This window comes from Chrysemys picta, chromosome 23 (assembly GCF_011386835.1).
Source record: "Chrysemys picta bellii isolate R12L10 chromosome 23, ASM1138683v2, whole genome shotgun sequence".
Taxonomy (NCBI): Eukaryota; Metazoa; Chordata; order Testudines; family Emydidae; genus Chrysemys; species Chrysemys picta.
In genome coordinates, this window is record NC_088813.1 from 12,943,277 (window position 1) to 12,965,386 (window position 22,110).

General features: G+C 48.0%; 1 protein-coding gene across 32 annotated transcripts in view; it reads right to left on the reverse strand.

The window, feature by feature from the left end:
* MACF1 (microtubule actin crosslinking factor 1) overlaps positions 1-22,110 on the reverse strand; it is a 249,139-nt gene that overhangs the window by 87,587 nt on the left and 139,442 nt on the right. For 28 of the 32 annotated variants that reach the window (XM_065577277.1, XM_065577276.1, XM_065577286.1 and 25 more), the window contains 15 exons: positions 15,167-20,515; positions 14,530-14,679; positions 13,612-13,827; positions 13,343-13,492; positions 11,900-12,127; positions 10,213-10,362; positions 9,877-10,110; positions 9,010-9,237; positions 7,622-8,143; positions 6,827-7,003; positions 6,484-6,607; positions 5,520-5,728; positions 4,686-5,003; positions 3,821-3,987; positions 670-826 (listed from right to left, as the gene is read on the reverse strand). In XM_065577277.1, coding sequence (XP_065433349.1) covers positions 670-826; positions 3,821-3,987; positions 4,686-5,003; positions 5,520-5,728; positions 6,484-6,607; positions 6,827-7,003; positions 7,622-8,143; positions 9,010-9,237; positions 9,877-10,110; positions 10,213-10,362; positions 11,900-12,127; positions 13,343-13,492; positions 13,612-13,827; positions 14,530-14,679; positions 15,167-20,515 — 8,379 coding nt within the window. The remainder of the gene's footprint in view (positions 1-669; positions 827-3,820; positions 3,988-4,685; positions 5,004-5,519; positions 5,729-6,483; positions 6,608-6,826; positions 7,004-7,621; positions 8,144-9,009; positions 9,238-9,876; positions 10,111-10,212; positions 10,363-11,899; positions 12,128-13,342; positions 13,493-13,611; positions 13,828-14,529; positions 14,680-15,166; positions 20,516-22,110) is intronic. The other 4 variants (XM_008171036.4, XM_005302134.5, XM_065577291.1 and 1 more) reach the window with 1 other exon arrangement.

A 22,110-nucleotide genomic window follows, 5' to 3' on the forward strand; every position in this document is an offset into this window, starting at 1 on the left:
TACACCTGCCACGTGGACCTGGTATAGATCAGTAGCTTGGAGAGCTGCTATATTTCTGTCTGAGATAAGACAGCTACAGGTGAGTGAACAGGACGTTGCACTCTCTCTGAATCACAGCCCTTGACACATCTTGATTTAAGGTGTCATTTACCCCAGAGAAGAATGCGAGCGCTCAGGTGACCGGATGTAACCCCTGATGTCCAGCAGAGGGAATTTCACTAGAAATGCAGAATTTTGCTGCATTCAAAATAGACTAGCACACGGGGGTTCCCCCTCCCAAATTCCTCTGAAAAGCAGAGAAGCAGTTGGATTGCTTTTAAAAATTAATACAAGACTCTGCATAGATTTCACTATGCATTGAAAGTTTGGGAGCCCATAGCTAAAAGTGATGTGTATGATTGCTAGCACTGTCTCTCGACAGTCCCACGCAGACAGGGGCTTCAGACCTTTAGTGGTGCCGTTTTCAGAGCAAGTAAAGGCTCACTTATGAGAAACCGTTGCACGGACATACAGCACTGCACCCCTGCACTTAAGCACATGGAAGCCCAGGCGTAGCTGAATTAATACAAGCATAAAATAGCTCACAATATAGCATGTCCTGCAAGTCATTACATGCTCCTTTGGTTTCCACACCAACTCCTCAGAGCGTTTTCAGCTTTCCCTGCCCACCTTGATTTGCTGCATGCGCTTCTCCAGTTCCTGGGTGCCCAGGGAGGTCTCTGCAGAGGGCACATTCCCCTCGCTTTCTTTCAGCCACTTCTTTACAGTTCCGACCAACTTTCGGAACTCGTCCAATTGTTCCTGGCAAGACGATGCATCCTTTTCTCTAAGAGTGAAAAGGTGGAGAGAGTTAGCAGCTCGTGCTTCGCTTTGCAATTACTATACCCTGAATTGAGGACACCAGGGTCTCTGTGATCTTGTTTTTTGTTGTTGTTGCTTAGCAACAGCGCTCACTAGTAGCCAAAAACATGGCTATAGTTACGCTGCACCCCTGCTTGCTGGTAAAGCGTGCTTACTCAATGACCTTGGTGCACAAGTTCAGTGTCATTTTGTCCCCTAGAGACCCAGACTCACATTCTTGGGAAAGTCCAGGTTAGCAGTTCTGAAACCATTGTCCGCACAGAGCACTTGTTAGTGGCCTGTAGCGAGCTGGCAAGTCACAGGGTGGTTGGATTCACTTCCTTGCTATCAACTACTTGGACAAGGGTTCAGGCTCATCATCGGAAAGAAGAGCCTGGATGTTTGTAAGAACAGCTGGAAAAAAGGAGGAAGAGTTTGCCTATCTACTTCTCCCAGCAGCCACCACTCCATAAGAGAATAAGGAGCAACACTCAAGGACAGAGATACTAAGGAACAGCTACAAATAATCAAACGCTTTGGGACACAAAGGCACCTTGGCAATGGGTGCCCAGGTCTTTGCAAACAACTCTCATCTCAGACCTGACAAACTCACTACATCAAATACATTGTTCACGGGGTATCTATGCAGACTGGGTAACATGTAAGGTCTCTATTGAAAGCTTGCAATTTATCAACATTCATAATCATGGTGTGATGTGCATACAGGTAACACTGAAGGAATAAGGTAGCTATATTGACGTTTATGCTCCTAGGGTCTTAAAGTTAAAAAGGGGAGTCACCAGGGATTAGCTACCTGGTGGCAGTTTATTCATGCAGGAGGGAGTTGCTCTCTCTCCTTAGTGAGCTGGTGATGTCATGCAAGGGTCAATTGTCTCGCATTGCCCTATCACAGAACAGTCAATGGAAAACCAAAGAAGACAAGTGGAAACAATTGAAACCACTTGGAGGTAAAACGAGAACAGGCAGGGTATCACCCTGTCTATGAATAGAGACAACAGACTTTCAGTATAACACTGAGTGGGGAGAGGCCTCTGCATCCATTCACTCAGGAGACATCTTGTGGAGCAGGGGTGTTTTCATGACCGTTTGGATCCTGGTTTCTGTGAAGCCAGCCAGCTCTGCAACAGACTGAATTTTTTTGGGGGGGGGGAATTATTATTATTAGATAGGAAAAGGAACTATTAATAAGCGTAGGCCCTATTTCAGGTTTTATGCTTTTGTTTGCATCATAACCATTTGTTTTCCCCACACTCCCTTGTTTCTGGTTGAGTCTCTATTCTTTCTTAACTAAACCTACTTCTTTCTTAATGTCAGCGCTCACAAGTGCTGTGTGTTATACAGGAGCGGTGGTTTAAGGTAAAACTAGCAAACTGGAGTCCTTTGGGAGCAGAGGCTCTGGGATTTTTGTGAGTAGCCAGTGTCGGGGCTGGGAGTCACAGGGGAACAGCTCAAAGGGACTCGAGGAGCACCTTTTGGTAAGCTGCAAGGTAAAGACAGGGAGCTAACAGCCAGCGGCCAAGTCTACCTCTCACTACAGCCAGGGGGTAACAAGGTGACCCTCATTCCTGGGAACCACCACATGCTTCCTTTAATATTTCTCTTCCACTGTTGTGCCGTCACCATTGGCATGTTGCATGCTAATGAATGGAAGGGCAGATAATCCCTGTGGTCAAATATGCCACATGATCATGACTGGGAGAGGAGGCTGAGGAGAGAGATACTATTAATCTGTGGCCTACACCATGACTTCCTGGCACGGTGAAGTAGAGCTGTCAGGGAAGTGGAGCTCGTTGTTCTTGACATTGTAACAATCACTTCCTGCCCCTCTCCTCCGAGAACAGCTTGCACTCAGGGACAGCAGGGAAGCTTGGCAGGCCTAGGGTACGTCTACATGGCAATCACGGGGCGTGATTGTAGCTCGTAGAGACAGACCTGAGCTAGCGTTAACTAGCTCGGGTACTAGAGCAGTGAAGTCACGGCAGCATGGGCTGTCCAAGCCCACTTGGAACCCTGGGTAATTACTCGGGCAGCTAGCCCGCACTGCCGCGGCTTCACTGCTCCCGTTCTTGAGCTAGTGACATTCATAGCTCAGGTATGTTTACACAAGTGCAATCGGACTCCCCCCGGCTGCAGTGAAGACAGACCGTACCCCTGCCTCGCCACGTCACTAGGAGCAACGCGTGGCAGGATTTCTGTGGGAGGCGGTTACAACAGCACGCACTTGCAGTAGCTCCGTATGTGCAGTGCTGCGTAACCGATGAAATCCGTTGCCTTCTTCGCTGCCCTTACGGCAGTTCTGAAATCACGGTGGAACTTGAAGACAGGAGATGGCCTCACACTTTAGAAGACAGCTGAGGTTCCTGGGCGTTCTGCTTTTTGTCAGGCACCATCCGAATGGCGGTGAGGCTTATAACATCGGGTAGCAGTTTATTTCCCCCATCTCGCCGCTCTCCATCATGAGCCCTCTTTACCGTAACCCTGTTTTAAATGCTGCCCGTTCTCTGGAGACAGACCCTGCATTGTCACAACATCCCCCTCTCCCCCCCGAGCTAGGAAGAAGCTCCTTCTGCAGCTATTATCTGTCGCTCCTTCGCTGGCCAATGAACCTCTGCCACAATACAGGGATCTGCTCCTCGGGGGGAGCAGGAGTGGGTTTGATTCGTGGCATGCTGAGAAAGCACGAGGCAGAGGCTCTTGCAGCACACACATTTTCACAACGCCTCCGGCCGTGCTTTTTTAAAATGTCAGTGAGAGATGACGGCATTAAGTTGTGCGGTGTAGGAGGACAGCAGAGGTAGAAGTTAACGTATGGTCCCCAAAGCAAAAATGAACCTTAGGAGGCTCTCTCCCAATTGCTAAGTAACTTCCATCATCGGTGGGAAGCACATCCTCCAATTTTGAAGAGCTGTCTCCACAATCCAGCCCCTGAAGGATTGGAACCGGTGATCTCAGGCCTTACCTCTCCTTTGCTGCCTTCTGCAGCTGCACAAAATCCTGTTTTAGGCTGTGAACCTTCTCTTGGTGCTGAGAGGAGCCTACTGGGAACCCAAAGGAGCTCAGCTCTGTGGTCAGACCCTCTAAAGTATCCAGGTCCTCTTGGTGCTGCCTCATTTCTAAATTCAGCTCCTGGCAGGACAAACAAGAGCGGGGATGAAGCTCCCGTGTTTGTTCAAACAGGAGAAATGAACGGACACAGCCCTTGATACTGACTCGGGCACGTGGTGCCCTCTACAGGGAAATAAGATGAATTATCCCTGAATCAGACCAACTTCTGAAACTCCCACACATCAGAATTGGCTACGGGGAAAATCTAGGGCAGATACTGTTCCCAGCTAACAGGAACCCTGGTGTCTCCATGAAACCACGATGATTTTGTCCCATCCAGTGCAATGGACCCAGCCCTACTCCCTAAACCACTGTCCTAGGGTAGCAATTCCACTCAGACACCCAGGTGTTTCGCAGGATTGATGGATGGGATTTTTAGCCAGTGAGGTCTAGCTATATTTGCACTGGGTCTAATCAAATTGGTCCGAGTTCACTCCTTTAGTTCTCTGCCCCCAGCCAGCTGGTCTGGGCAGAATTGTCTTTCTAGTCTAGCACTGCCGCTAGACTGTTCACACAGGGCTGCAAAGCCCCCATCTCCTTCCCTTTCTCCAATGCTGAGCAAACAGCTACTGTAACAGCAGGTCCCCATGGCGTAGGATGAAGGCAGGGGGTTGTTTACTCTGCACAAATCCCTCCACTTTGCCTGCAAAGGGCTCCTGACAAAAGCCTCATAGTCTGGGCCTCCTTCCTTTTTTAGGCACAAAACCCCCGCTTCTCACCTGGATCTGCTGGGAGAAGTGAGCGATGTCACGATCCGGCTGGTTTCCCGAAGCCAGCATGCGAGCTCTGCTCTCCGTGAACTGCTGCAGCTTCTCAGAGAGGTGCTCGTACTGCTCCACCTTCGGGAGGAGGCCCTTCAGCACGTTCTCCTTCTCCTGCTGCCGCCGGCACAGCTTGTTGAAATGCTCGGTCACCTCGGCCAACTTGCCCTGCAGGGCTGAGGCTGTGGCACTGTCGGCCGTTTCCATGAATCGAGTCACCATTTCTCGGGTGGCTTCTAGGCTGCTCTTCTGCCTGGCGATGTCCTGCTTCAACTTCTGTTGTTAGAACATACCCCGAGAAAAGCAAAGTGGCATGAGTTGGCTGGGGTGCCCTTTGGAACTAGACATCTTAAAGCAAATGACATTTCTAGACAACCAGAAACAGTCACGTGGATTATTTTCACCCCCAGTCCTCCCTGTGCCTTCCTTCCCCACTGTGTCTGATGTTGGCATTTTCCCTCCCTCTGCTCATGCTTAACTGTCAGTCTATCCTCATCCACTGCTTCTGGACAGGGATTTCCTCTCAAGGCTATATTAACGTCTGTAAATGCTGCTTATTAGTTGAGGAGGCAGGTAAACAGTTTTAGTGGCTCTATTTCCTAGTTCAGCGAATTCAGGTAAAGGATGGATTTAATGCTCCCTTTTTAAATGGGTTTACTGACTTGAACATTCAATACGATTAGAGCACAGAATGTTTTAAGATGTCTGCACAATTCAGAGGTTGGCGAAGGACAGAGGAACGGTCTACCAAATGCAGGCTCTTTAGGAAAGGCAGTTAAGTGAACATCTCACAGTGTTCGTGGCGAGGGACTCCTGGACGGAGAGAGACGAGAGGGAAGCCAGCTGCTCTCCTTCCAGGCTCTTCTCAATCTCAGCCATCGACTGCAGAAGATTCTCCAGTCCTTCTTGAACGCTCTGGGACTGGGCGATGGACTTCTGCAGCAGATCCGAGCGCTCTGCCATCTGACCAGAAAGGCTCTGAAAATGGCTTACGATGGAATCTGGGGAATTCAGCACAGGATAAAATAAATGACCAATAGGGCTGAGTGACTGTCACCTCTGGGATTATCTCCAACACAAATAACTAGCCAAATCACCCAGAGGGGCTGGAGCTGTGCAGGTTCGATTACCGAACTCTTTAGAGAGAACAGGAAAAACCTCACCCGGGAAACAAAAGAGAAACTGACCCAAGTTCCATCTATTCCAGTGTCCTGTCGGCGACAGTGGCCCATACCAGATGCTACACAGGAATGTGTAAGAACCCTGCCAGTAGCAGAGGTGGGATAATCTGCTCCCACTCTAGAGTTAAGACACGTGGGTACAGGCTAACCAGAAACACACACGGAAGCACAGAAACATGGTCACCCAGTAGGACTGTGATAAGACCATTTCAGTGGGGTCTACTGTATTGTCTCAACATTAAAAACAGCAGGTCTCTTTTCACTACTTCAGGCAGAAGCTGCCTGCTGCTCAAGATGTCTTTCTCCATCATTTTCTCAACATAAGCAGAAGTGGGGATCCTCCAAAGGAAACATACAGTCTCAGGTGGTGTTTTGGGAAGTTGGTTAACTGCCCTATTGGCATGTGTGTGCCCACACAAGGGTTGTAGACAAGTTGCTGTTACTGCAGTAGCTCCTCTACTTTGATCTCGTGTTCTCCTGCACTCGTCTGACTTGGGGACTTGAGTCCCCCTTTTTAACTGTGGTCGGTCTTCACACTCGCACATGCTAATGGACACGGCTGCTTTGCCCAGTACCTGTGGTTTCCTGAATGCGTCTGCGATCCGGGGCTGGCTCTCCTTCTATCTCCAGCAGGGAACGTGCTGCTTTCTGCAGCTTCTCCACGGGCACCTGATGCTCAGCAAGATCTCCCTGTAGATGCTGCTCCAACACAAGACAAGACCACTAACATCAGCAATAATATACACCAAAGAGACTGCGACACACTGGTGAACTGGTCTAGCAGGTTCCATCCTTCATTTAACAGCCCTCAAGTAACCCATATGACAGGAGATCGAAATCAGGATTTTTAGGGTGAGATGTCTGGCCCACGAGGGATGTACACTCAGCCTGGAGAAAGACGGGCTGAAGGTCCCTTACCTTGGCATTGGTGAGCTGCTTCTGCAGAACCGCTGGGTCAGAGGAAACTGTCTCAGAGAGGACTTTTGCTACGGCTGCTTCACTCTCCTGCAGCCACGACCTGAGAGTTTCTGCCACTTCCTGGAATTGCTGGTAGCGATCCAGCAAGGTGTTCAGATGGGAACCAAGCTTCGCACACTACACAGAGGAATAAAATCCAAGACAAGGATATGAACAATCACGGTCCATGGCCTGCTCCTCCATGCCCCCTTTATTTGAAGAAAGGGGGGGAGAATTCACTGAGGGCTTGTCTACACCGCAAGTTAGCACATGGCAGGCACAGGTGTGAATGTACAGAGCGCTCGCCCGCCATACATGAATTCGCTACGTGGATGCTACAATTGTGCAGTAAAGGTTCCAAGTTCAAAGGGGAATATGTCAAAGTGCACTAGAGAACTTTCAGCGCGTTACAGCGAGTTAGCACACCGCAAGCTAGTGTGCTGTAGATTCACGCCCCGGCCTGCCACGCACCAACTTGCCAAAGCCCCGAGGAAGAACTCAATTTTAGCATATGGGTGGAAGACCCATATAACACAGTCCCTTCCCTCTTCTGAGCTCACACCTTTAAGATGTTCGAACAGTGTAAGTGTTCCTGATGTAGGAAGGTGGAGAGCAGTCAGAGAGACGGTAACAGGGCAGATTTGACAGGTAAATTCCCAGTTACCTGCAGTACCAGCTCCCACCATCTCTACAGCGCCTCACAGAGGAAACGCCATAAAAGCTTTATCCTATGGAGCTGGAAAGTGTTTCCTGTACCTTCGAGTGGAGAGCCGTGTATCTTTTTGTTGCATCATCCAGTTTGCTCTTGACTAAGTTTCCCGTGGCTAACGGCTCAGGCCCTTCTTCCTTGGCCACTCTCTCTGCGTCCAGCACCTTCTGTCCTGACATGGTAACAAACCGCAAATCCCCCTTGTGGGAGATCACATCTTCCGAGAAGCTTCCCTGACGGAGAAGCATTGGTCTCAGCGATTCAGGGTCGCTGTCCCCTTTGTGCATCCGCTCCAGCTCCTGCTCCGCCTGCTCTAGCCAGGCCGCAAACTCCCCGTGGTCCCGCAGAAATTTCTGCAGCTCATCCCGCAGCACCTGCACTTGCTTCAGCTGTTTCTCCGACTGCGACAGGTTGGCTGCGTATTGCTCCTTCAGCTCTGCCAGCCTTCCCTGAAGCCTCTGCCTCTCCTCCGGCGCTAGGTTGTGGCCCTGTTTGTCCAGGAAGGCCTGTGCTGTCTGTGTAGCTAGAATGACATCTTGCTGTTGGGAGAGCAGCTCCTGATGGCGTGCCTGAAACACACACACAACAAACATGCTGCCTTGTGACCAATCTAATGTCTCTAAGGACTTATCTACCTGGGGGAAAAGCCCTCAGTAGCCAGTGTGAACTAGCGACTCCACACTAACTCCCAGTGTGGACACAGAGAATGCCTCTGGGCACTTGGTTGTCTGCAGAGCAGCTGCAGCCATGTCGGTCCCAGGATACTGGAGAGACAAGGTGGGTGAGGTAATACCTTTTACTGGACTCAAGCGTGTCTCTCTCCCTGACAGAAGTCGGTCCAACAAAAGAGGTTACTCGCCCACCTTGTCTTTGTGCACATGAGCTTAATGCACTTTGGAAGCGTGGGGCATTCTGAGTGCGCAGGAAGAGTGTTCACGTGGGGAGTGGGTGTGGAGTCAGGAGTGCACTTTACATTTACTCCTAGCTCACTATGCACTCACTTCCCCATGCAGACAAGCCCTTAGCACCAGAACTACTGACAGATCTCTCTTCACTGTGCTGGCAAACAGCTAACCCCTCCCCTGTGCGTTACCCTGACCGCATCATCTTGCGACCCTGAATGTAAAGTACTCTGCATTGCTGATCACACCACTAATAAATTTACAGCTGAGGCAGATGAAAAACACGCCTCTCTCCACTTTCACATCTCCATGTCCTCCCGTCGGCTGTGCCAGGAGGATCCCACAAGTTCAAGGGTCTCCCCTTCTAGAGCACCAGAGCAATGCTGCCCGGTTACACTGGAACACAACGGCGTGGCAAGGCGAACACATCCATGCATTCAATGCCACTTCCTGGTGGCAGGGTCACCGTGTTTGGCAGCACTAAGATCTAACGTAATATCGGCCAGGTAGGTCGGACATGGTGGCATTCTAACCTTCAGCCTCTCATACTGTCGATCAAGGTTCTCTTCCACTCCGTCCATTTCCACTAAGTGACCGTCGAGAATGTCCTGGGCGCTTTTCCCCTCGAGCGCTCCCGGACCTTGTTCCATTGGGCGAGCTTTGTGCTCAGAGAGCGCCCCCGTCTGTTCTAATGATGTCACCCAATTTAGAAGCGACTCAATCTTACTCCTGTTCTCCTCCAATTCTTTGGCAGCTTTCACCTGAAAAAGGACAAATATTCCGGATGAGGAGGGCTGTTCTTTTTGTATTTGTATAAGCTGCTGTATCAGGAGAGGGAGAATCCTGGCATCTGATTGATTTTGCGATTCTCAGCCCAGCACAACACATAGTCCATAGTCTTACTCAGCAACACACACCCCAAACTGGGCTTCTGATACAGAGCGAGTGTACAAGTAGTGTGTGTGCACATGGGTGCACACATCCAAGTGGTTCTTTGAGGTACACCCCTGTGGCTTATCTGGGGAGGTTGAGACACTGTTGGATTTTCAGAGGCACCAACTTACTTGAAAAGACTGCCCTGGAAGTTTATTACCAATTCCTGACATCAGAGCAAGGCTTCTTTACTCTGCCCTGGGCTGCTTTATATTACTATGATTATTGTATTAGTATTATACACACCTAGCACGTCTAATCCATAGCTCTCAAAGTGCTTTACAGGGGGAGTCAATACCATCATTTTACAGATGGGGAAACCGAGGCACAGAGTGGAGACATGACTTACTCGAGGTCACCAAGCAAACAGTTGCAGAGCCAGGAACAGACCCCAGGTTTCCCCAACTCCCAGTCCAGTGGCATACCCACTAGGCCATGCTGCCCTCCGTCCGTTCTTCATGTGTTACCTTTTCTGTCTCCTGTTGCACTGCAGCAGTCACTGCACTCTCCAGTTCTTTCTGGGCCACCTCAGTCCGCTCCTGCAGAGACTGGAACTGCTCCTTTGCGAGGCGGAGTTTCTCTTGCAGGGCTGCCAGCTCCCCGGGGTTCATCTTGGCCCTGTTGGCCTCTAAGAACTCTTCGGTTGCTTTCAAGACACCCGCGAAAGAGGCGGCCCGGTTCTGAATGTTCCTCTGCAGGTCCTACGAGCATTATGGAAGAATCGTACAACTTTTCTGTGCCATCTGGGCAGCTGGCGCCTCTTTTGCCCCCTTCTTGCCCCCCACAACTACCCTAGCACTGACCTTAACGTCACTTTGCCTCTGCTGCAGCATAGGTAGGTCCCCTTCATCGGCTGCTCTTTGCTGATCTGTCAGCGTGTTCTCCACCTGGCCTAGCCAGGTGCAGAGCTCCTCCAGCTTCTGACTGCGCATTGCTTGCTGCTCCTGGAGAGTCTGTGTTGAGGGGAAGAGAAGAGAGGAGGCAGTTTAATACACATCATTCATCCAATGCCAGCACGTCTCTGAAAAGCAAGGCAGAAGAGTTACAGTGTGAGCACCTGACAGGATAGGAGGCAGCACAGAAAACACCTTTTGACGCCCTCTGCTCTCAGACAGTCAGACAGGCTGCATGAATGTGTATCAGAGCCCAACGCTATTTGAAGGAAGGGATCTCTTTAAATACACATTTCTCTATAATTCAAGCGGTCTACTCTTCTCTCCTCCTTAGATGGGAGACCATGTCACACGTGTTTAATAATTTCATAGGGGGCAACAATCAAAACAGAGCCCTCCTTGGTACAATTAACCAAAAGTTGCTCTGGCTTTGTCCTTTCTCTCAACCTCCAGAAATTTAAAATATACCAGAAACCCGCGTCATGCCATCTCTAGAAAGGCTGGCCATGTGTAACAAGCTGGCATCACGCAGCGCTGCAGCATTGACTGACCCGAGTCAGGTTTATTTTTGACACCAGGGTTGGCGGGAGAGCCTAGGGGAGGCAAAGTGTTTCTGTCGCTGATCCAGTTCCTAGGTTTTGCCACTAGTGCACAATACAGAAGCGCCTGTTTGAGCAATTGAGCATGATGTGTGACCCTGACAGTCCTCACAAAAAACTTCTCTTTGCCAGCAGGGAAAAAAAAAGTTTCTTCTGATGCTGTAGCAACTAAACATACAAACTTGTGCAAAATGCTGCGGTCATTTCTTTCACTGTTTAAGATAAACAACAGAAGCAATTCAAAAGAGCGCTCTTAAGAGCTCTTCGGCTGCAAAGCGAGATCTTCCTGGGTTAGGATGGGTGCACACTGAATCTGAAAAAGCAAAGCAAACTGGTTAATACACACAAAGAGATGGCATAGGCAGAGTGTTATTGAGAGCAACGGTTAATAAAAACATCACAGTATTAATAGTGTCTGGAGTGAAAAGGTCCATGCGGTTATGTGGGCTGCAGGAATACAGCAGAGAACCAGGAGCTTGTGTGGGTGGCTGCTGTGTGCCGCGACATTTACATATTATTCAAAGGGCTGTTCTCGTGTGGCTACAGACCATTAACTGTGCAAGGAAAATGAGAAACTACCAACACTGGTTAGCATTTGGGTTGAACAGCACCAGTTTGTGCAGTTATTTTCTGATGTGGGCCTTATAGGAACTAGGGTGAGCCCACTAAACCAATGCATGTGTGATCTCAGCGAGACTCAGGCAGGTTTCCAGAGCTGAAAGCCAAAGGGACTGATCAGCTGTGCCCTCTAGAGTCCTCAAGAGCTTGGTTATTTTGAATATTTCCAGAGGGAAGGCAGAAACGCACTCCCTTGAAAGATGGGATGGGTAGGGTAATAGAAAGGAGCAATGGAGTCTTTTGAAGAAACTCCTGCTGTGCCATGAATCGTGACAAAGGCACGCACCCAAAACCGGAACACAGAACAGCAAGTGTTTCACCGCATGTTCTTAAGGTTAACATCTCAGTTAACAAAACACAACCGGTCTCACGACCTTCACCTCATCAGTCTGCTCCACTTGCCGGAGACAGACCTGCAGGACCTCCACCTGAGCTGCCACCCGCTCAGAAAGGTCCCGGAAAGACTTCTGCAGTTCGTTGAGCAGTCTCAGCAGCTGCCTGCTCTGTTGGGGGGTCAAGTCCTGGGCGTGCTCCGAGATAAAGAACTGAATGTCGAAAGCCGTTGCGTCGAGCTCAGATTTGGTGTGAGCAAGGGGCTGTTTCAACTCCTGAACATAAGAGAGAAAAAGCTAGTCAGTAAAGTGACTCTTGTCTGGGTGCACTTTCCTAAGCTGCTGGCTTTGGAGAAGATCCATGGGCAAAGAGAATCCTACAGCTTAGAAGCAGAGAGAGTCCAGCCAGATCTCCATCAAGAGAACAAGATATTTCAGGCAACCAAGTAGACACTACGAGCTTGTCTATATGAACACTTAGTTCATGGCAAGCTGGGGTGTAAAACTACCCTGCACTAGCTTGCTGCACACAAAGTGTCCACGTGCCAAGCCCTAGATGTTCTGGAGTGTGCTTTAATCTACTCCTGTTCCAAAACAGCTTAGATCAAAGTGCACAGGCAATTTTTAGCATGCGGCAGGAGGGTCCACACAGACACTTAGTGCATGGCAGGCTAGTGCGAGGTAGATGTACACCCCAGCTTCCCACCAAGTAAGTGTTTGTACAGAGAAGCCCTAACAGAAGCACGTACAACAGCACGTGAGTAACACAGCGTGTGGGAAGCACTGTTTTCCCAAGGCTCCTCCTTTCTCTTCATACCAGATCTCCCAACGGCGTTGAAAAAAAAAAAATCCTGTCATTGGCATCCTAGTCACAGACCCAGTTTCTCTCAGTGTGTGCGGTGCAGCGGTGGACATGTACCCAGATTCAGAAGTGACTGTTTATAGTCTATATACCAATCGCGCCTCCAGCTTCCTCGTTCTGCAGATCATGGTGGAGCAGCAAAAACCTCTCCTGGAGCTACCTCTTCTTCCAACACCTTTCCCCCCGCCCCGCACTGCTGGGGTCTCAAAAGCATAGCTCTGTGAGCCATGAGGACAGTCTCCAGTGCCCAGTCTGAGCGACACTCCCAAGAGACTGTGGCGCTCTGTAACGGCTCCAGGTCACGCTCTGGAGGGGATCGCGACTTATTTTTGTATTTATTTCCCTATGGTCTTTGAAGGGCTGAGCAGCAATAGGACGTTTTACTTGTTGCTGAGACAAAACAGGAAAAAAAAAAGCCCTTGGCTCTTTTCACCCCGGCGTGGCATTATTACTCATGCTCCCAAGAGCACAAGGACTAAAAAACCGGCTAGAATATTGGCATCTCCTTGCACAATAATCGACAAAGGGAAAGCCACAAAGAATCGAGGAAGACTGGATTAAAAGCACCCCCCTTCCCTGGAGGAGGCCACAATTTTATCTGCCAGGATTAGGGGTGTTGCTATGGCTACCTTATAGTGTTGGAGGCAGCAATTCAAGCTGTTCCCATCAGTTGCATTGTGGTAGTCACTGCTGTCCAGAGATAATGCGGTATCGCGGACCCAATTCTGCAGCTCTTCTAGTTTCCCCTCAAGCCTTTTATGCTGTGTTAAGACGTTAGCCTTAAAACGAAAAGTACACTAATTAAAACCAGGAAACTAATGAAGGAATGAATGCAGAGATCCCTCAGTATAGGGCTGAAGCAGCATAGGGAGAACAAAAGTCTGTTTGTGAGTTGTACCTTTTCAGTTTCTGCAGCACTGTGCAGGTTTAGCAGCCAGGCCTCCAAGGCATCGCTCACTGAGCTAAAGGACTTCTGGAGGTTCTTGGCATCTTTCTCCAAGGCTTTCAGCAATTGTTCAGGGACTTCTTGGGGCTGGTTGGCCACAATCCACTTAACAGATTCCAGTTCCTGATTTACTGGAGAGGACAGATCCTTCAGTTCCATATCCAGGACCTGAGGCAAGACAGTATCATTAAGTCCAAGACACAGTGATTTCATACTCTCACTGCCAGCATCCCCAGGGTACACCTACACTGCAAAAAAGACAACGACTCACAGCACTGAGTCTCAGACCCTGGGTCAACTGACTCATGCTGCGGGGACTAAAAATAGCAATGTAGACGTTTGGGCTCAGGCTGGAGCGAGGAGGGAGGGTCTCAGAGCCCGCCTCCAGCCTAGCCCAAATGTCTACATTGCCTGAGCCAACTGACCCAGGCTTTGGGACTCCATGCCGTGGGTTTTTCTTTGCGATGTAGACGTAGCCTCAGTAACACAAAGGCTGAAAGAAACTGGATTCAAACAATATGTGTATCTGCTATAATGATTCATTACCATCCACCAATTCATCCAACTGTTCTCCTCTGGCCGGGTTACAATAATTCATTCCAGACAGCAAACCTAACTGTGAATTAAATGAATGTATTGGCTAAGCACGGACGAAGACCTGAGCCAGAAAGAAAGTTGGAGAGACAGACACTCTGTGTTTGCATTTCAATATCTTTTAGATCCCAGACTCAAGTTCCTCATTGTGTTTACAAGAGACAGTGAGCAGCTGCTAAAGTCCAGTGACCCTGTGCATAAACCACCCTAAAAGAACTAACCCAGAGAGCAGAGCATTGCAGCTGGACTAATTTTAGTACAGTGGCCCCTCCTGACCTCAGCCTGATGCAGCAGGTTTTGTAGCGCTTCTAACTTCAGCTCCGCGGGTTGAACCTGTTTAATCTTCATCTCAATATCTCGGAGCATGGACAGATAAGACACCAGCTTCTCATCATGTTCCAGACACAGCTGTTTGCTGAACACAGTCTGCGGAGTCAAAAGACAAAACATACTTCAGATTTTGATAGAAAAGTAAAACAGAATGAGCTATTTTAAAGGAATCTTAGTATTTTTTCTCTTAGCAATTTTCCACATTAGGGACTGCTCACTTGCTAATCTTATCTACTAGATTTACTGCGGAGAAATAAAACGTATACCCTTTTTCCAACAAAACTTAAAAATAGCAACAAATCTGCAGTGTTATCATCAAACTGCTAAACAATGGGCTTATGTATCTGTCATTTATAAGTAATGTTCTCATAAAATATAACTGAGGTTCAAATGTTTCCCCTAATACATCACAGTTTCATTTGCCAAGTAAATTTCAGTTACTATCTTCTGGGGCTGCAACTCCCAATAGGTGCCCTACGTTCACTACATTTATCCTTCTTGCTGTCAACTTTGTCCAAAATCATGCACATTTATATCAAATATACATAATAAATACCAGGAATTTAAAAAAAACAACATTTACCTTGGCTGGTTTTGTAGATTCTCTTGAAGGTTCTTGCCATCTCTCTCTGTCTGCCATAGTTAAGCGTGATTCTTGATCACCGATGCTGTCCTCTCTGGTTATTTCCTGGGGTGTCTTTCCTTCTGATTTGAAGGTTGTAGAGGACCCTGCTTCATCCATGGTGAACTCTGTGGTTGTTTCTTTCAGAGTCTGTTTCTCTAGTTCAGGGATTACAGAAGATTCTAGATCACCTGTGGATTCCTCTCTGGTAATTAACTCTGGTGTTTTTTTCTCTGCGATACACACTGTGGGGGATACCAGATCTCTGGTTTCCTCTTTGGTGATTGCTTGGGGTATCTTTTCCTCTGATTTCTCTGTTACAGAGGTGGCCTCGCCATTTCTGACCTCCTCTCCGATTGTCTCTTGGAGTGCATCTCTCTTTGGGGCAATGCTGAACTTCTGATCATCTTTGATATTCTCTTTCAGGTCCAACGCAGTCGCTTCCTTTTCTCTTTCAGAAACCTGTTTCTCACTAATCTCTGTTTGCTTTTGTTCAGCCAGACTGCTCAGCAACCCACCAGCTGTTTTCTTGGTGGTGGTGGTTTCACACACTGATTCCTGAATACCTGAGATCAATTCCTCCTTGGAATCTGGGATAGGAAGGGACTGTTTTTCCTTGGAAGATTTCCCTCGTTTAGTGGTTTCTCCTGGGATACTGATCTGCTTTGGATTCTTTATCTCAGTTTTCTTCTTTCCCATGGGTTTTTGATCGGCCTCGCTCAACATTTCTGGAGCACCAAGACTTCTGATCTCAAGAATTTTTGCCTCTGGTCTCTGTGGTGTAGTTTCAGTATGCTTCCCTGTTATTTCATCTACAGGTTTGTCTTCAATATGCTTATCACCAATTGCAAGCTTGAAGGGTTCCTCAGCATTTATGCAGACTATTTCTTCCTCGCCTTGATCCACAGAAACGGATTCTTTTGATGCTGCCTCTACTGCATTTGACCCCTCCATTCTCTCATCTAAACTTCTCTGACCTACGTCAGAAGCCATAGCTGTAGCTTCTGTCTTTCCCAGAACCCCCTCTTTACTGAAAAAGGCTCTCTCTCTTCCTTCTTTGTCCCCAACACTTTGATGCATCATTTCACCAGCAAATGACTGCTCTCTCCCTGCCTCCAGTCTCTCTCTTTCCTCTTCTGTCTCCTCAGCTACTTCTACTCTCTCCCTCAAGTCATCTTTCCAGGGTTCCTGTGATCTGCTTTTCCTCATCTCTTTTTTCTGGGTCTTAAATGCTGCATCTGGAGATACAGGCATTGTGGCTAATACTAAAGGAGGCTCAGGGGACAATACAGCCTCTCCTAAGAGTTGACCCACTACACCGTCCTCTGAAGTTTCAAGAGGAAGTGATTTCAGCACCTCTTCTTTCATTATACTCATTGTCTTATGTGGTCGGTCAGAATCAGCATCTGCAGCATCTCCAGCTGCACTGTAGCCCATTGCTTCGCGTCTAGCTTTGTGTTCATCATCAGCAGTCATCTCTGTGGCAGGACTATCCATGGCCAAGCTTTCCTCTTTGGGTGCTGCATTGTGCAGATGCTGCTGGGTGTGGCGTTTATATTCTCTCCACTCTTCAGGATCAGATGTGTCACTGAGTATCCAAATGCCTTCCGGCACAGCCACTAATCCTCTTTCAACAGCTTCCTTTAAAGTCACTCTTTCCCCACTGTTAGTGTCAACAATCCCTCCAGCCATCATCTGGTTCGATGCGATGATCCGCACCATGTCTTCATCCACCACGTCCCGTTCCAAAGCAGACCTCAGAGACAGTCTTTTGCCCGTGGCACCATCCACAATGCCACCAGTGTCTGCTTGAGCTTGCAGTACTCTCAAGGTGGGCAACAGGTCTACTTCCCCCAGCTTCACAGCTTGAGCACACGTCAGAGCGTCCCCTGTCACCTTGTCCTTGAGTGCTCGGAAGGGAACGAGCTCCAGATACCTTTGTCCAGATTCAATGTCAATTTTACATTTCTTTATAAATTCTGAATAGGGAATGATCATACAGCTCTCAGGATCTACAATTCCGTGTTTCATTTCGGAAGACAACACTACCTTTTCCATAACTGTCTCAGATAACAATCCTTCCTTTACAGCTTTAGACAAAGCCAGCCTCTGGCCAGAAACAGGGTCAATAATGCTTCCACTCAAAGCCTGTATTTCTTGGACTTCACCGTGAAAATCCAGGTTAATTAGCCCTAATGACACTGCTTTGGGTAAGGATACAAGTTCCTTTCTTTCTGGATGAACATACTGGTGCAGACACACATTTTCAGACTTTATGAGTTCTTTGTACAAGTCTTGATCAATCAATCTATGTTTCATTGCATTATTTACTGAAAGTCTCATTCCAGACATGTGGTGAATAATTCCTCCGTCTGCTATCTGTTTGGTCAAGAGTTGGAGGGCTTTCCCCTTATCGAGAAGCCCTTTTTCAACGGACTGGACAATAGTTAAAGGTTCTTTAGTTTTAGGATCCATAATTCCACTTGTTTCAGCCTGTAATCCAATGAGCTTCTGTCTAGTTTCATCTTCAGCATCTTTTCCTTTAGAAGCTTTCTCTAACTTTACAAGTTCCTCTTGACTGGCGGCCTCGACCAAGCCAAGATTTGAAGCCAAAGTGACTGATATTTTTTTGCCTCGTTTCAAGTCAACAATTCCTCCAGTAACTACTTGTCCTTCTAAAATTCTCAATGCTGTTTCCTTATCCAGTAGGCCAACCTCAGCCGCATCCTTGACAGAGTAGACAATATTACTACATGGGTCGAGAACACCACTTATAGCTTTATCAGATGTGAGTACCTTGTGCAGAAGTTTCTCATCCATCAGACCTTCACTAATGACTTCTTCGGTGGTTAATGATTCACATGTGTGAGAGTCAAAGAAGCCATTGAACATATTCATTTTCTCCATCAGTTTAACAGCTGTGTGGCTGGACACTACACCATAAGCTACGGCTTCATTCAGAAGAAGATTCTTGCCCGTCTGCTCATGGTATATACCCTCACCTTGGAGTTGCGCCACCAGCATTGTTAAAGTGCAGTCTTCTCCCAGTTCCATGGAATGTTTGGGTAGCATAGAAGTTTCACTAATACTGAAATCAACTGATAAATCTTCCACATCCCTCTCTTCTACTTCCAATATTCTTGCACTTTCAGTTTTTTCTGTTTCTCTTTTTTCCATTTGCTCCTCATCTCCAGTTTTAAGAGGCACGATTTCTTCTCTTTTCACTGATCTGTTCTTAGCTTTTTCCTTATTCAACAAATTCTTATCCGTAATAGCTTGTCTCTCTACTTCAGATTCCAACCTTCTCGGAGTTTTCTCTTGCATGATTTGTGGTTTCTCTGTATTCTCTGATTCATCCATAGATATGTAGGTTTCTTTTCTCACACCATCTCTTACCATTTCAGGTGCTCTATCTTTGACTTTGTCTATTAAAAGTTTAGCAGCACTGGAATCTATCCCCATCTCCATCAGCATTTCCTCTGCTTCTCTGGGTTTTATCTCAAAGCTGATTCTAAGGGGGTCATTAACAGATTCTTGCCTAGACAATTCTATTTGATTTCCATTCCTGGTTATAGTCAGCCTTTGTTCTCTTGCAGATTCAGCATCAATTTCACTCTGAACGGAGGCTCGCTTTGCAGAAATCTCTTCCTGTTCCTTCAGATTCAGAGTTTTTTCTTTATACTTTGATGGAAAACTTCCCATTTGTATCACTGGATTTTTGTCATCTCGAGAAGTATTTTCTGGCACTTCTTTCTCTTCTTCCAAAGCGGTAAATTGAAACTCAAGTTGCTTCAAAGCCAAATCATTACAGGGCTCCCTTTCAGTACTTGCACTCTCCCAGTCTTCTATCTCCTCAAGAACTTCCAGACCTTTGTAACCATCCTGGTCAACGTCCAACAGGTGAGTACTCGATCCATTTTCTTGAGCTTGTATAACGGCTTTAGTGAGAGCATTTAACTCCCCATCTACTAGGAGCAGCCTGTGGCCATTGTGGAAGTTGATATAGCTGTGGGTCATCAAATGGAATATCAGCCTATCATCATCACTCCTTAGTAGAGGGTGACTTTGGTCTTCATGACTCCGTCCTGCAGAGCCCATGCTCAGTGTGCTTCTGACTGCAGAGCCTGCCAGCTGCATACTGGGCATCACATCAGGTATGACGGTAGATTTTAGCTTCTTGGCAACATCTCTCTCCAAGATGCCATGCTCTACTGCTTTCTTCCAGGTCAAGACCTCTGTGGTTTCTGGTATGAAGAGAGCCTTGATGAGTTGCCTGTTACTAAGAATCTTATGAGCCAATTCAGTGGACAGGATGCCCTGCTCTAGGGCATCTGCAACTGGGAGGATCTCGCCTGACTCAGGCCACAACAGCCCCATAAAGGACCAAAGGGATTCCAGGATCACCAGCGCAATCCTCGAGGCTACTAAATCTCTCTTTACTGCTTCATCTATTGTCAGTCTCTCTCCCGTGACAGTATCTATAATGCCACCTGTCTGAAGTTGTCGGATCAAGAGTGCACACGCCATATCCTGGTCAATCAAATTATGTCTCACTGCCTCGTCCACAGTCAGTCTGTGCCCTGTTCTGGGGTCTACAATGCCGCCAGCAAAAAGCTGGGCTTCCAACAGCCGCACAGTGACTTGCCTATCTATTAGCCCCTCCTGGACAGCACGGAAGATGCTCACTTTCCTCCCCGATTTCAGGCTCACCATCCCACCTGCCAGCTGCTTGACGGGCAGCAATCTCAGGCCAGTCTCTTGGTGAATGATACATCGCTGCATTAGCTCGGTCAGGCTGATTTTCTTGGCTGTGTTGGGGTCAATCAAATTCCTGCAAGATCTCAGGCGAGATGCCAGTTTTGAGTGAAGCTGAGTAGTTATGAGGCCTTCTTGAACAGCCTTTTCCAAGCTGATCCGGCCCTGTCTTGAAGGGTCTATAAACCCCCCTGTAACAAGATGAACTTCTAAAATCTTCAGTCCAACTTCCTCACTGATCTTTCCCTCTTCTATTGCAGAAACAGTGGGCAGAAACCGTTTTCCTTCAAAGCTCATTTGACGTATCAGAAGAAGGGTATCCTGCAGCTCCTGCAGCACCTCGAGAGTCCTGGGATCTATGATGTTTTTTGCCAGGCCTTCCGCCAAAGAGAGCTTCTCGTTGGTCTCAGGAACGACTAGGCCAGACGTGATAACCTGAGCCTCCAGCAGTACAAGGCCTGTGTCTTGGTCTATGAGACCTTTCTGCATGGCACCCAAGATAGGGAATATTTCCACTGTGCCCAAGTCTATCACTCCCGCAACTGTGTCACATCCCTAAAAATGGAGAGAGAAAATAAAAATCAAATCAGAACCACAGAGGCTGCTAAAAGCAAACCATCATTTCGAGTAACTACAGCACATCAAGTCCAGGGATGTCTCAGTTTCCAGGAGAAGGGGGGGAAAAAAAACCCCAAAAACCTAAAAAGACTAGAGAGCAGAGCCCAGCGGGTATGACATGCAACTCCGAGGGCATCTGAGCGAGACGCTCATGTAAACAACTCTATATTTTCCAACTTGCATGTTGTTTTAGAGCTCATCTAGTCTCCCGTGTGGCAGCACTGAGACATTTCTGACACCCATCATTACAATAACGCAGCAAAGCGGCAAGCAGCAAAACCCAAGGTTTCTAATGTCCCACTGAACGACCAACAGAGAGAGAGACACACATTTAGACAGACATGCATTTTAGCCTTTCAACATTTCAATGCAAAAGGGGATGGACAATATGAACCCCATTTTGTGCTCCCTACGAGGCAAAAGGACAAAAGAAAAAGCACCCTCAGTGATTCAGAAATCTTCCACTGGTGTAGTTGCTCCCACAGTGCCTGCCATGCAGATCTGCAGTGCCAGCCACCAACAGGAAAGAGGGAACCCTGTGGCAGAGACCAGCTCACCAGCAACAGCAGACCAGCCATGCACCAAAGGGCAGGGAAGTCGCCTCTGCCCATGCAAGTAGGCTCCAGTGCAGCGTTCTCTGGCACCGCCACCACAACTTCCCTCCCTGGAGTATTTCAGAAATGACCAACTCTCCAGTAGCTAAGGCCAGGCCTCGGGAAGAACAGAGCTCTAGACTACACTAGGTGCCAAGGTGGAACGCCACATGATCAGGACTGAGGCTCCGAAAATAGCACCCGCCTCAAGTATTTCTGGGAGGTCCTTTTTCTCGGTGTTATTAGTGCAAGCAGGGAAATGCTCAGGAGGGAAAGACGATGAAATGGGAATGAGCATCCCCTATAGTATGTACACCAGCGCTGCTGGTTTCTACACTACCATTGCTCCGGTACGAGAGCCTGGGTTACCGGAAGATACCCCAGAGGGAATCCCATGCAGAGGGGAAATACGGGAACCTGGATTTTGTGAATAATACAATCAATTCCGTTCAAGCCGCTCAAATGTCTCTATTTGCAAATGTGTCACGAGAACGTTCCACAGGACGTGGCAGCGTGGCTCTGGTGCCCACAAACACCCCACTTCCAGCGAGTTGGTCTGGATTTACCCTCACACTCTTTTTTACAGGGTGGAGGGGGGGGGGGGAAAACTAGAAGGCTGGCATAACCCAGCATGCACGTTCCATACTGAACAAGCCACAGAAAGACAGAGGAAGAGAGAGGGGACATAAAAGGCTTTTACTTACCAGAGTTGCAGGGTGTGCCCGGAGCAGTTAAAGACAGAGCCTTATGGAGTAGCTCAGCCGTATCACACACACAGTGTAAAGCTTGGTGTTAGCGTCCAGCATGCGACTGTTTTGTTTTTGCAAAAAAGAGCCCCCCACGCAGGTCGTCCTCTTTTCGCTTTGTGTGGGGGGGTGCGTTTAAAATTCCGGAGGGTTAGTTAAACTTGTAAGCAAGGATGTCAGTTAATCGTAACAA